This window comes from Chaetura pelagica, unplaced genomic scaffold, assembly GCF_000747805.2.
Source record: "Chaetura pelagica isolate M959 unplaced genomic scaffold, ChaPel_1.0 scaffold1502, whole genome shotgun sequence".
In the NCBI taxonomy this organism is placed as follows: domain Eukaryota; kingdom Metazoa; phylum Chordata; class Aves; order Apodiformes; family Apodidae; genus Chaetura; species Chaetura pelagica.
This window is the reverse complement of record NW_009952294.1, coordinates 40,587-54,277: the sequence shown is the minus strand read 5'-3', so window position 1 is coordinate 54,277 and position 13,691 is coordinate 40,587. Positions and strand designations below refer to the sequence as shown.

Below are 13,691 nucleotides of genomic sequence, written 5' to 3'. Positions count from 1 at the left end.
CAGGAAATGGCTTTGGATTTCTTCCCTTCAGCAGAACAAGTCCTCTCCTTGGATAATGCTATACTTTGTCTAGCTAGAGACATGAATCAACCTCAGGAAAACTATTTCCTCCCAAACTAATCAGGAAGAACACTGAAAGTAGCACCAGGTACTGATGTGCTTTCCATTCCTATGCAAGCAGAGGAATAAAGAAACCTCACATGTGAGGGATGCAACATGGTGAAAGGGTGCAGAGAGGGCTGGTAATCGAGAGGAGGAATCTTCTGAAGGAAATCAAACTCTCCTATGGTCACCATAGTAATTTCTCATCCCTCTGTTGTGTTTTGTGGTGTTGAATGTCAGCAGCATAACTCGGAGTATAAGAAACAGGCAGCAATGTTCCATTTGTCTAACAGACTAGAAAGAAGTTCCTGAAATATGTGTGCAAGCAAGATTTGGGAGTGATTTTCTACTCTCTCACTGGATGATACTTTATGTCCTTTCATAAGCAAAGCAAGAGCATGACACAATTCCCTGTTTCCCAGTTTTTGGGATGGAGCACCAAAAACTCCCTAGGAGTACTCCAAGGTTCTTAGTGAAAGGATCACTGTGCGCTGACTTCTATTTTTTGCTGGTTTGTTAGTCATGGATCACAGAACTAAATAAAAGCCCACATATTTATTACTACCCAGTCCAACACCATTGTCGCTGCTCTGCCCACACAAAGACCTAACTGACTCTGCCTTGTAAAGCAGGTTCAGAGCGACAGATTTTTGACTGCTCACTTGCTACCAAGCAATTAAGATCAATGTTTCATGTGCCTGGACATGACATCTCAGCCCCTTGTTCCTGCCAGTACCTGTTGCTGCTGCAGTATGGGGATAGGGTGCTCTACGTATCTCTTGGCTGTAGAAGAGTAATCTTCTCCAGCTGCTCCACCCAGGTGGAATCCTTCCCGGCTCATCCGTTCCAGGCTCCCACCATGCCTCTCCTGAAGGAGGAAAGATCACAAAAATGATCACAGTGATCAATACCACTTCATTTTACCTTGGAGACTCTTCCAAAGGAAGGGTCTTGCCACTCTGAACAGAAGGACACATTAGGACTCCCATATTTTAGACTTAGTGCTGGGCTGAAAATATGGCCATTGATGTGAGGACTGACACAGGAGCCAAGCTCTTTTTGGAAATACTGCCCTTGGAATTAGTTTGTCTCTGTACTGAAATCTGTATGTTACTATCATTCTATCATATGGCTGTATCATCTAGAAGTTTGATTTGTGAACAGAAATCCCACTGTGATGAGTGCTAAACAAACCCCACTGATCCCATCACCATAACAAATGTACAGTGTTTGCCAAAGCAAACATGACTCCTGTTCTTTCATTTGCCTGTCTGCATCTTGGAGCAAATGCAGTTCTCTTTCCTTTCCTGCTCATAGTCAGCCCAGACAGGTTGTTTTACTGATATACATGCATACAGTCTTCCTTTCTCCTTCCCCAGACAATTCTTTGCTGTGTTCATTCTGCCTCATAGCCTCCACTTTATACCTTACTAATACATTTTTAAAGCTCCGTGTTAAGTGGTCTAGAAGGAGACAACAACACAAGCCCCTTCTTTAGGCTGAAAAATAAATAATCTCTGTTTTGGAGCCAGGAAGAATGACCCACACGCAGCCAATAAAACTTTACTGGTGCAGTGAGCAAGTCACGTACTTTCTGCCTTGCCTCTCTCTACCTGCACATCCTGGTAATTTAAAACCAGAATCCGTTTCCCAGTAAAGTAGGACTTTGGCTAATGCAGCAACCAGGCATGTTCACTCCCAGTACTGTGTGTGCAAGGCATAGCAGTCTCTATTATGTCATTTGCTTGTTCCTCTGGCACAAAACCAGGCATTCATTGGTCTGGGATTTCCCTGCCTTCTCAAACATCTACTACATCTTCCCTGACTGCACAGCTTGTTCCCATATCTGCTGTGTTCTTCACAGCACTGCTTTCCAGTTCCTACCAGCCACTCCAGGTTCTGCCTGGGGTTCCTCCACACTCCTTATTGTGTTTGTTCTGTAACAGAGGATGGATGATTCTTCTGAGCAGACAAACTTTCAACTGTAATAACAGCTATGGTCTGGGTACATTCAAGAACACCAGGAAACTAGAATAAAATTATTCTTAGACACAATGTGCCAGACAGTTGTGTACCTGCCCTTATGAAATCTAGGCATTTTCAATAAGGTAAGTCCTGCTTCCTACAGATGTATAAGGAAGGCATCTTAGAATTTCAGCTCTGGGGCCTTACACAGCTTGAGAAAAGCACCACTATGCAGATTTGCAGCACTGCCTATTGCTATCCAAAACAGAATCAGAAAATTCTGCTGAATTACACAGCTGTACATACCAGTGAATCCACTAAAAAAAAACTGTTGCAGGCCCCATCAGTTTAGTGATGTCACTGGGTTTTCAAGGACAGACTCTCTCCCCCATCCAGAGACATTCTCATGGGTTGAATTCCTTCCACAGAATGGTTTCTTATCAAGAAACTCCTAAGGATAGTTTGTCTTTACCTTCTCTTCTTGACTGCTGTCCCTCAGGAGGATCGGCTTCTGCCTGGAGATGGAAGTCGTCTTGTAGTAGTCCACCAGCTTGTTTAGTGAGTGGAATTTCTCTGCCCACAAGTAATAGCTACCCTTTGAATCCCTCATCACTTTGAAGTGTTGCACATCATCTTCATGCCTGGATCAAATTGAAAAAAGTAGGAGATCATCAACCAGATTGCACTTTTACCTTTTTATAAAAGTCTTTTCCAGAAGGTTACCAAAGTTTCTTGCTTGGCCAAATCTAGACTTCTGGAGAATAAAGCAATGGCAGTGCTTGTGTGTACTGACCCTACATGTGGTTCTGTATTGCAAGAGACTCATCAGCTTAGAAACATGGAGCACTGCAGGACTGTCTAGTCACAAAGCACTATCAGAACAAAGCATAGGGTTTTAAAGCCTTTCCTTTGAAATAAAGGCCAGAGGAGAATTCAGGGCCACAAATAGCTAATAGCTTTGTTCTGTACTTTGTATGAGGGACAAAGGCGCCATTTTAGTCTACCCAGCAGCCCCTGCAGGTTCCTGTTAACACCCCATTAACAGGATGCCTCCTCCTACCTCTCGTGTGGTGTGGATGATTCCTCTTTGCACCAGATGTGATCTGCTTTTGGTACCTACCTCCTTGCTCTATGCAACTCTAGGAACTCAAAACACTGGTCTCAGAGGCTGCTTCTGCACAAATAAACTGAATGGGGACCAGGCAGGGACTGAGTGCTATCCTGGGCTGCTACAGTCATGAAAGCTATTCAGGTGTTAGCATGGTTTTGGTCTAAACCAAAAAGCCCTCCCCTACATAGTGCTGGGTCATGGTTAGTGGGACAGAGTGGAGCAGCAACTGTTCACAGTGAGCTGCCTGAACACAGCTGTTCTTTTCTGCGGGGTGAAGAGGGTTTAGCCATATGGACCTGAGCTATGCTGCATCCCTCGACCTCAGGGCCAGAGAAAGACCCTGACTTTACTTAGTTTTTTGGTGTAGATGTAGCCAGAATGTTTTCCTACATTCTTCCCAGAGACTTTTTGAGCTCCCTGAATCAGAAAGTGCACAGTGGTTGGAAAAGACATTGCTAGCCACTACTCTAATTTAAAACTGGTTATCAATTGCTTAACTAAAAATTGAGAAACGAACCATCATTTAAGAGCTCCACTTTGAAGCAAATGCGCTGAGAAGAGCTGGGCTACAATAAATTGCTGAAATGCGGCTGGGCTGGAAGCAACTAAAAGCCATTGCTGTCCAGTGGCTGTTTAGTGACCTGTGAGAAATAAGTTAACAATGTAACAGTAATCTCTTACTGGGTCATAGTGGAATTCTTGGATACAGTAGCTAGAGCTGTCAGGGAAATAAAATAAATGGAAGGCGTGTGTGTTGCACTATGGGACAGGTCCCAAGTACCACTCTGCTTTGCTGCAGCTTTTTCAGGGAAGCAGGTCATTGAGCTTTGGAATGGGGCATTTAATGTGTCACTTGAAAACAGGCAGAAACATTTGGGAATCAGATGCCTAATTTGTTCTCATTCACAACAGGAGCACTGTCAGTGAGTGGCAGTGTGCAGACTTCCCAGGAGGCTATATCACGTTAGGAATCCTGTAAAGAGGAGGCAAGGGACCCCATTAAATAGGAAAAGAAGCAGGAAAATGCTGTGAGAAGCAGATACCTGACAGAGATGGAGAATTCACCGTGAGAGTTCTGACTGGCTCGGACAATGAAGGAGCCAACTCCTTTGCTCATGAGGAGGTTCTCTGCTTCATGGCGGGATATCCTCTCATCAAACCAGCTGTCAAGTGGGAAAAATGATGGAGACATGAATAAGGAAGGTGAATTAAGGTAAGGAACAAAGAAGTTGAGGGTAGGGGGAATGTGAATAAGCAGGGTGGAGAAAAGACAAAACAAAAGCATCAGAGAAGCCCATATGACTACTCCCAGTGGCCATGTACATGCTAAGGCACAGGGTTTTAATGGTTGCAGACCATTTTCTTTGACCAGTAAAAGCACGTAGATGCAAAGGGAACAATGTAAACTTTGGCCTGCTGAGACCCACCACTCAGTTGAAACTGTAATTACAGGCACAGTATAGGAAGGTGTTCGTCAAAGAAATTTTAAATTACAAATAAATATGTATACATATATGCACACATAATTCTCAGACATATATCAAATTGCTTTTGGTAAACTGATTGAAAATTACTGGACTGTGATGGATATATTGCAAGGGACACACATAAATTTTTAGCAGAAGTGAGACATGAAAGTTTTAGTACTTGTAAATTGGTTCCTGCAAGCGTTATAATAACACAAAATTGCAGAAACACAGAATACATAAGTACATTTATGTAAATTTAGCCAGTCATAATGAACAATAGTATAAGACACTGGACTAGTAACAAGAAGTCACCATAAATATTAAAATAACACAGTGTCAATAAGAATTTTTCAGAAGAGGAAAAAAAAGTGATGTACACTCATACATCACCACTCCATAGCTAATAAGATATACAGTCTGCAGTCTTCTGCTTTTACGTAATGCTTAATTGCCTGTACTGCATTCAAATTAAGGACTGATAGTTTCATAAGCTCTGTCATTTCCACTTCTCATTTTTTACTTCTCCTTACTATCATCACAGTTTACCTATGTGTCATTAGCAAAGTGAAATCTGACTTTCATCAGCACTGATAACTGGTCTCAATGATTACTTGGCAAGACAAAGATGGAGAAAAACAGCCCATCAAAAACAGGAGACAGCTTTCTTCCCTACATCTGATTCTAGCATCAGCCTGAACTGCTTCAAAGTGCAGACCTGCTACTCTTAGAAAAGCGTCAAAGTGGAAATATTTCTTCATAGCTCTCACACAGAGAAAGCATGATGAGAAAAATGTGTGAAAAAAAGAAGCTGCTAGTGTCCCTGTGTGATGCCACAGCCCTGTGAAAGAGTGAACAAGAACAACTGACTGGAAGATCTCATGCCCCTGAGGCCCAAAAGTACAATCCCATATTTGCACAGCAAACTAATAATGTCCTTCAGCTCTGTCAAGCAGGCTGGCTTATGTCCAAAAGGGCCAGTAAGTGCCATCTCCACAGGGGACAGTGGCACTTATCTGCACCCACAAAGGCCATCATGCTCTCAGTTTGCCTGCTCTAAGCACCAGTGTGTTACAGCTGTCGGTACTGGGCTTGGTGAATGTGCTGCCTGTTCTCTCCTGAAATGCTGCAGCACTTTTTCAAAAGAGAAGGATCAGAGGGACTACAGGGAGTGTTTCTGCCAACTGAAAGGAAAAGGTTGTAAAAGTGCCATGCATTGTTATATTTTTGGCACAGGGCCAGTCAGCACATTTAATGTGCACTTAAACACCCACCAGTCCTTTCTTAAAGGGCAGTGCCATCTACTCAGTGGGAAGAGAGAAGTGAAGGTGTGCTTGTCCTCTGACAGACCTATGTTTGGGTGTGCAGTCACGAAACGTGGAGAAGGTGTGTGTGTGTGTGTCTGTATCTGCATGTGTGTAGGGTGGTTTGTCTGGTCTATCACCTCTGTCAATCCATGAGTAACACCCGCTGTCACGTTTCATGCAGCATCGCACTGACCTCTAGTGCATCGAGAGAAACACGCACTTTGCAAGGGGTTGGAATATGGGTGGCGGGATGGGGAAAAAGGGAGGTAGTGTGCTAAAGAGTCTAGCGGGGATTACATTTATAATTCATTTTCAAAGAGATGTCTTGCTCTTCGTTTTGTGCTCAGCCTCTGTTGCCAAGACTTCACATCAGGACTCTTCTCTTTCTGTCCGAGGAGATCTAAGTGCAGTTCCTGCCACATCCCAGGGATACCCCTCTGAGCAGCAGTAACAAAGGAGTCACTTGGGAGTGACAGAGAGCACTGAGAACTATTCAGCTCTGTAAGAACAGAGGATGCTTCAGGGTAGAAATAAGGTGTGCTGGCAGAACTACGTGTAGCATTATGGCAACCCTCGGCAGCCTTGCACTGTGGTATGTTAAACCAGTGCCTCCTTTGTCTTGTCTTCCTTTGTGCACACACACACACACTTGACAGCACTCTGTGGGAATGGGCAATGGTGGTGCAGTTTCTGTGACACTTACGGGGGAACATGGAAATCAATGAAGTTCTTAGGAACGTAGCCCTCCTGGCTTCTGAGCTCAGCCTTGTACCACTCTTCCTGGGAGCTCAAAACCTGCAATGGAGAGATGGATGGAATAAATGTGTCTCCCAAGAAAAGCAAAAGTAACCAAGATTCTGGCAGAAACCTAGAATTTCTTGTAAGAACAGTCGAGAACTCCACGTATGCTGTACCTCCCAGCACTGTGCAGCAAGGTTAGTGGCTGACGGCCACTTCAGAGCAAGCAAAGCAATAAGAAGGTGGATTAGAGTTACAGGGATTGCTTGTTAACTTTCTCTTTTCATCCCAATGCCTGTCCAGGTGGCTGGGGATGCTGTCTTCATGTCTCTGATGTCCATGAAATAGCGAAATTCAGCTCTGAAGGACTTAATAGGGGCTTAAGGAGTTATCTGTGCTGCTTTTAATAGTTGGTACTGGAGCATCCCAGTTTACAAGGCAGGAAAAAAAAATATCTGTGAAAACTCCTCTGATATGTATGGGTATGGAGGCATATACAGCTATATCTGTGTGTGTGTGTTATGACTACACAGATGTTACCATGTCTCTCACATGTCATTTTGCAAGAGATTATTTAGTGGGTTAAGTCTTCAGCTGCCCTAAGCTTTGCCAAGGTAAATAAAAAAAGGAAGCAAAAAACATTTTAAAGCCACTATTACATTTAAGAGATTGCAAAATAGCAGGAAGCCAGTCTACAGCACACACTGGAGCAGCTTCCAGTGTTCTCAGATTAGTGTCAACTGTAATGGTCCTTAGGGACTGCACTGGTGACCAGGGACTGCGCAAACCCACTACTGCCTGGCTGACAGCCACTGATATAGCCCTAAGCTAGAGGAGAGAGGACAGGGATACAACCACATTGTGATTTTATTGCAAATATTGTGGTATTTGGTGTTTTTTTTCTGACATACCAACTCCTGGGGACAGAATTCCACTTTATGAAATAGAACATGTTTCTGTTCTCTCTGGTTTTGCAGGGGAGCCTGAAAGCATGAGCCATGACAGTTATAAAAGGAGAAAGCAAGTGGAAAAGACTTAATTTTAAATCTATTGTTAACAACAAAAATACTTATTTTGTAAGTCAGTCTCCTGTTTTTGGCAACCTAATGCACATTCTAACTGCTTGGTGTGGGCAACAGGATGTTACTGTCTCTGGGGCTGATTCTCCATTGCCTTGCTTGCCACAAAGGCATTTTTTGGGTGCATTTGGATACAGAAAGGTTGCAGAATAGGAAGCTATGGAATTCTCTGCTTGTATAGTCACTGCTTCCCCTATCCCTGGGTGCCAGATTAAGGCTCTTTTTTTGTTGCTGTGGCCAACCAAAGGGGATGATAGCTACTTCCTGCTCGTATTCAGGCCCTGCTCTGTTGGAAGCAAGGTTTCCAGAAAGACCCACCTGCTGGTTCTCAGTGCAGGGCTGGAAGGTTTCTTTCAGTGTGTCATCCTCTCAGAGAAGGATGTGGAGGGGGGGTGAGAGGGTGGATTTCCTCCTGTCACTGCTGGTTGAGGGCCTCATGTTTCCTGTTTTCTAATCTCCACATCAATACTGTTCATCTTATCTCCTCTATAAATCAGAAAAGACAGCCAGCAGGTTGTGCAGGCAGTATGAGGGGTCTCATGACGGGGCATGGATGTATGTGCACGTATGCCAGAAGAGAGATGTTACTCAGGCTAATTTACTGTTACTAGGGCTTGGGTGGTTAAGGTGTTTTTTTGTTTACCTCAAAGATGTTAAAGCAAGAGGCAGTTTGACATTTCTGGTAGTGAAGTCTCTGTTACAACTAATAAAAAGACTGATGTGTAGTGTTATTTGACACTTTTCATCAGTAGCTTCCAACATACTTTGAAAGGGTGCTGTAGTTTACTGTGATTTTACAGGAAAGGAAACTGAGGAACAGAAAGAAAAGTGATCTGGCCAACACCTTTACCCCAGCCAGATACTTGATTAAATCAGTCTCCTGAGGAAGATGGCATCAGGTAAAGATCACAGGACAGTAGGGACATGGGGGCTACTTTTGACCTGAGGAATTATTAGGAATGAGACTGTTCATCTATGCCAAACAGAGACAGTAATTTCTCTAAAATCTTACACAGCTCTCTGCAAAATCCTGTTATTTGGTCTTAATGAGTCCTGAATGCCATCAGCTTTGTCTTAGCTTCAAGAATTAAAAGGCCAATAAAAGAAAAAATGCTAGTGATGTTAGATGCAAGGCTGAGACCCAATATTGGGCTAAAGACTGGAATAGCTGGGAATGTCCAGGGAGGTAGCAAAGGTTCTCTGGCAAAAAAAGGGTTTAAATCCTATTGTACACCATCCCTTTGGACAATGGAAGAGACAAGGCTTAGAGAGGAGTTATACTCAGGCATTTTCAATTGAAACAGCACAACTACACTGGGGCCTGAGAGACGGATGAATAATTAGGGTGGAGCAGCACGTGGCTTTGTCTACGGCACTTTGGTCTGGTTAACAAGAACTGTTCTACCATAATACCTGCAAATCAACTGTAAAGAGACTTTCACATGCTCTGTATTTTATATGATCAACTCTACTTCTGCCATTTCCCCACCGCTAAACTCCTGCAAGGGTGTATATACTATTAATGGTCCAGGACCTCTTAAACTCTTCCTTTTCGTGTGTAACAGACTCTCTTAGGGACTTTTCTATTTGCAATTCATTGAAACTCCTGAAGCAGCTAACAGTAATTACTTACACTGAAAAGTTAGTTAAGTTTTATAGTGCATGATAACTATCTTTTAAACAGTTTAAGAGGTGGAAATAAGGAAGTCAGCAACTTTCCTGGACCACACTCATCCTGCCTGCCTTTAGATGTAGTCATCCTAGATGCATCCTAGATTAGTCAAGGAAAATATACAGGACCCTTACCAAAGAACAGGATCTCTGCCCATGCAAAGATACTTACACTTCCCTGCAGACTACTGGAGGACTTTAGGGCAACTACATCCATAGTTTATGGACCTAAAATCAAGTAAAATAGACAAATGCACTAGTGACCTAGGAATTGTTGGTTGAGCCCTATGGGAGACAAGTATCTTGCATTTGTATCCCAGTTTATAGACATCTGTCTTAATCTGTTTTTTCAAGGCAAATGGGAGCATATAAAGATCTGGCAGAACTCTCAGAAATGCTGTTTAGTCAAGCCTGGGGCTGCACTTACCTTCAGCATATCCCCAGCCTGGAAACTCAACTCATCCTCTCCAGATGCATGGAAATCGAACTTGGCAATAGCTTCCATACCGTGTCTTGGTGGCAGAGCAAAGCTGAAAGAAGTATATGCTTGTCAACATCTATAAGCTGCTGGGACTGCTGAGTCTGGCCTTTTGTAAGCTTGCAGGCAATGCTGTGATTTGTACATGGAAGACCATGCACCAACCATTGGTAGACATTTATTACTAGACATGGAGAGACAGTAGCAGGTAGAAGAGATGGCGTGGCCAAGAGGCTTTAATTAGCTCAAGCCAGTAGGTCAGACAACCCACTTTTTGTGCTTATTCCAACAGGTCTTTACTCTGCAGCAGTCTCATGGAGAAGTTTGCCCACATCACCCAAATAAGCTGGTAGCAGGGAAAAGCCTTCTGTACAGGCCAACCACTACTCTGTCACAGTTCCCAGTAATGCAAGTGACTCTGTCAGACAACAGAACAGACAACATTTGCCCTCTGCAATAGCTTTATCTCAACAGTGAGACCAACTGTGGACAAAATGAACCACTTGTAATAAATACTATTTTTTTTCTTGGACTGGGGCCATGCTACTGAAGGCTGAAAGAGTCTTTTCTCTGTGATGGCTTAGGATGGATGACTACAACTTTTTGCTAGGAAAAACTACTGGCAAAAAGGCTGTATTCCCTATTTTGCAGCAGGCAGGGAGTCAAACTGTAGCAGTGACAAATTTAAGGTATGCAGTTACCCTACCTCAGTGCTGGTAACCTGGGAGTCTGAAATGTACCAGACAGCCTGCAAAGCAAAGCCTGCTTTTTGTCAGCAGAGCAGATGTGGCAGGGGAAGCAGCAACATGAGCTTCACATCTTCACCACTTCCTGCTCATGTAACTAAGATGCACCCCAGCAGGACCACTTCTGTAATCAAGAGAGTTACTAATTTCCCATGGCTGGCTTATGGACCCTGCAGGCCAGTGGTGAGGCTGCCAGTGACAAGTCAAAAAATAGCTGGGCAGTGCCACATCAAGCAAGTGCACTGCTGGATGCTCTTGCAGCCCAGCTTGTGAAAACCACCAGACAGCTCCAATATAGAAGTAATTTTAATGGTTATTAAGCTAGGTTCATCTAGGAACAATGACCCTGAAGCCAAGGGTTCCATTGCCTGACTTCACCTCTTACAAAAACATCTAGACTTTACGGCTTGAGAAGAAACGCCAACTTGCCTGATCCAAAACATTCTTAGTCAGAAAGATGTAGAAAGTAATAGTGTGAACAACCCTAGTTCGAGAGCTATTTCATTGTCTCTTTAGAAATGAGATAAGATCCCCAAAATATAATGTGCTGGTACTGAGCAAGCTCCAAAATTATGTCACTACAAAATGAACAGACTACTGTAACCCTCCTTCTCTGCAATACCTGCTGTAAACCTCCTCCTTTGACACACAACCCAAGGGTTTAACTACCTGTGTGCCAACAATCCAGAGCCCAGCTCTGATACAGTGGAACTGGACTCAACCTACTGAGACTGAGCTGGGAGAAAGTCTGCAGGGCAAAAATTAGACAGTTATAAGGCTGCTGAGAGAGCACCAACAGTAGCCCAGGGATTCAAGAGGTAAAACACCAACTCAAAAACATATAAAATCTCACAATAAAAAAACCCCAAACAAAACACAGGAGGTTTAGTTGGGATAGTCAGTCTAGCTGAGGACCAGTCACGAATCACTGGGATCACTGAGCTGAGTTGTCAGTGCCATCAGTCCTGACCCAGCTGCTGGTAGATGGCAACCATGGAAGCCACTTCCTCCCTCCTGATTGATACCTGCCTCACCAGAAAAGACTTTGGGTGCCTTTACACAGGTGAGGAGTATGCTAATGCTTAGCCTAGTATTTCCTTAAATACTAGGTGGCTTCTGTGGGTGTTACCTGTATGAAGTGGTTATTTATTGGCCAAGGTGTGTGTTTCCTGGTTGCAGACTCCTTTCACACTTGATGAAAGATGCCTGGATAAAGTGATCCACAAGCGGGGCCATAAGAGCACTGGAGATAAAAGTTCTGAGATTTGTTACATCTCATTTCTACCTATAAGGAGATCTTCACGTGGTTTCTGTTGGATTCTGTTAGCACCCTCTCTTTTGCTGCTTATAGGTGAATTTGTACTCATGTGACTGATGTGAGCTGTGTGGCACCAAGGCAAAATTTTTAGCAGTCTACAGACAGCTCTGCTTGCTTAGCAGGAACCTGCCCTACAGTAACTGGGGTTGTTTCAGTGTTGGGGCCTCCATGTAAGTTGGAGTGCATAGTTCAGCTGTGATCTGCTATGTGCCTTCGTTTCCAGCCTGCTGCCTTAGGGTTTTCTCAGTCTTCAGCTTTCCAGCTATTCCAAACATTTTCACCTCCTTTGTCTCTGTCAACTTGCTGATGCTCTTGAATTCTTACTTTGGATACCCTTTACAATTTGCAAAGTTTAGGTTCACCCTGATTGCCCTGCTTTTATTCCAGGCATTGGCCTAACTCTGCAGATGCAACTCATTCCTGATCTGAGTACTGTCCTTCATTCTTGCACTGACATTTTTGGAGACTTCAGTCTATAATCTCCCACAACCAGTGTGAGTTCCTTGCCTGCTAACAGAGTGTTATGGGTATTAAATCGGAGGGGAATTAACCATTGAGGGAGCTAGTTAAACAATGATACTCTTTCATGGAAGAGAGCCGAAGAAAAAGACTAAAGGAGAATTACTTTAATAAGGGACGTTCTTTAGTGTTTTATCTTGCAGTGATGCGTTGCTGCAGAGAGATCAGAGCCAACAATGCAGATGAATCCTGGAACTCCTTAGTGCAGAGCATTAATCCCAGCTTGAGAAAAAAACAATAAACTGTTTAAATACAAATCCTGCCTTTGATTTTTGCCCCTTAGTCACAGAAGAGGCAGTGGGGGTTTTCTCTGCAGGAGTGAAGAGGGGAGAGAGGCTTTCAATTTTCAATCTAGCAGACATTAAAGATGCTATTGGAGATGTGACACCCTCAAAAGGAGAAGGGTTTATGAAACAGTTAAAATCTCCTCTCTGCCCTCCTTTTCAATTTCAGCAATCCCAACCTCAGGGAGAGACCAGGAGAGAGATACCTCTTCAAACAATCTAACACATGGATTAAACATGCTTTTCATTGCCAGAGGCTGGATTTAGAAGTGACTCAAATATCATACACAATGTTGGCTGTGTTGTTAAATCAGCAATGCAGTAGTGCTGTGGCCTTAAGCTTTTTCCCCACCAACTACTAAAGCAACACTGGCCAATAATCCTGTCTTTGAACTGCAGCCTACCACTTTTCATCACATGAACTTCAAACCAGTTCTGTTTTTCTGATCCTCTTCCTCCCTCCATCTGTAACTTGAGAATCCTCACTCTGCATGGGTCAGTGCTGGGCCCTCATGAAAAATCCCCTACCAGGAGCCCATTGTTTCCCTCTCTGCATGTGTGTGACTTTGAGCACCACCTCATGACACAGAGAGACAGGAATTTTTTTGGTATTGTTATAACTTACATTTCCCAAGCACCTTTTATCCCAAAGGACAGCTCTGCAGTTTGCAGAAAGAGAGCCAGATTCTGCTTTTAATTGCCTGGTGCAACTCTGTTAAGCCTTCAAGTAACCATGGACAATTTTAGACTGTGCGTAATGTTCTGTGTGAAAATCCCCTCTGTACAGAGTTTATCATGAAGTCTATGCAATGTTCAAAGGAAGATTTTTTTCAGTTCTAAGTGTAAGCTGACCAGGATCCTCCATTTTGTGCTGGCTCTCTGCATGGAGGTGAATTTTCTCTGTGGC

At 43.5% G+C, this 13,691-nt stretch overlaps 1 protein-coding gene across 1 annotated transcript in view; it reads right to left on the bottom strand.

Moving 5' to 3' along the window:
- GRAP2 (GRB2-related adaptor protein 2) overlaps positions 1-9,963 on the bottom strand; it is a 13,850-nt gene extending 3,887 nt beyond the window's left edge. The window contains exons 1-5 of the mRNA XM_010007807.1: positions 9,867-9,963; positions 6,655-6,746; positions 4,222-4,341; positions 2,540-2,708; positions 839-970 (exon numbers count right to left, since the gene is read on the bottom strand). Coding sequence (XP_010006109.1) covers positions 839-970; positions 2,540-2,708; positions 4,222-4,341; positions 6,655-6,746; positions 9,867-9,944 — 591 coding nt within the window. The 5' untranslated portion in view covers positions 9,945-9,963. The remainder of the gene's footprint in view (positions 1-838; positions 971-2,539; positions 2,709-4,221; positions 4,342-6,654; positions 6,747-9,866) is intronic.
- Positions 9,964-13,691: the final 3,728 nt, after the last annotated feature.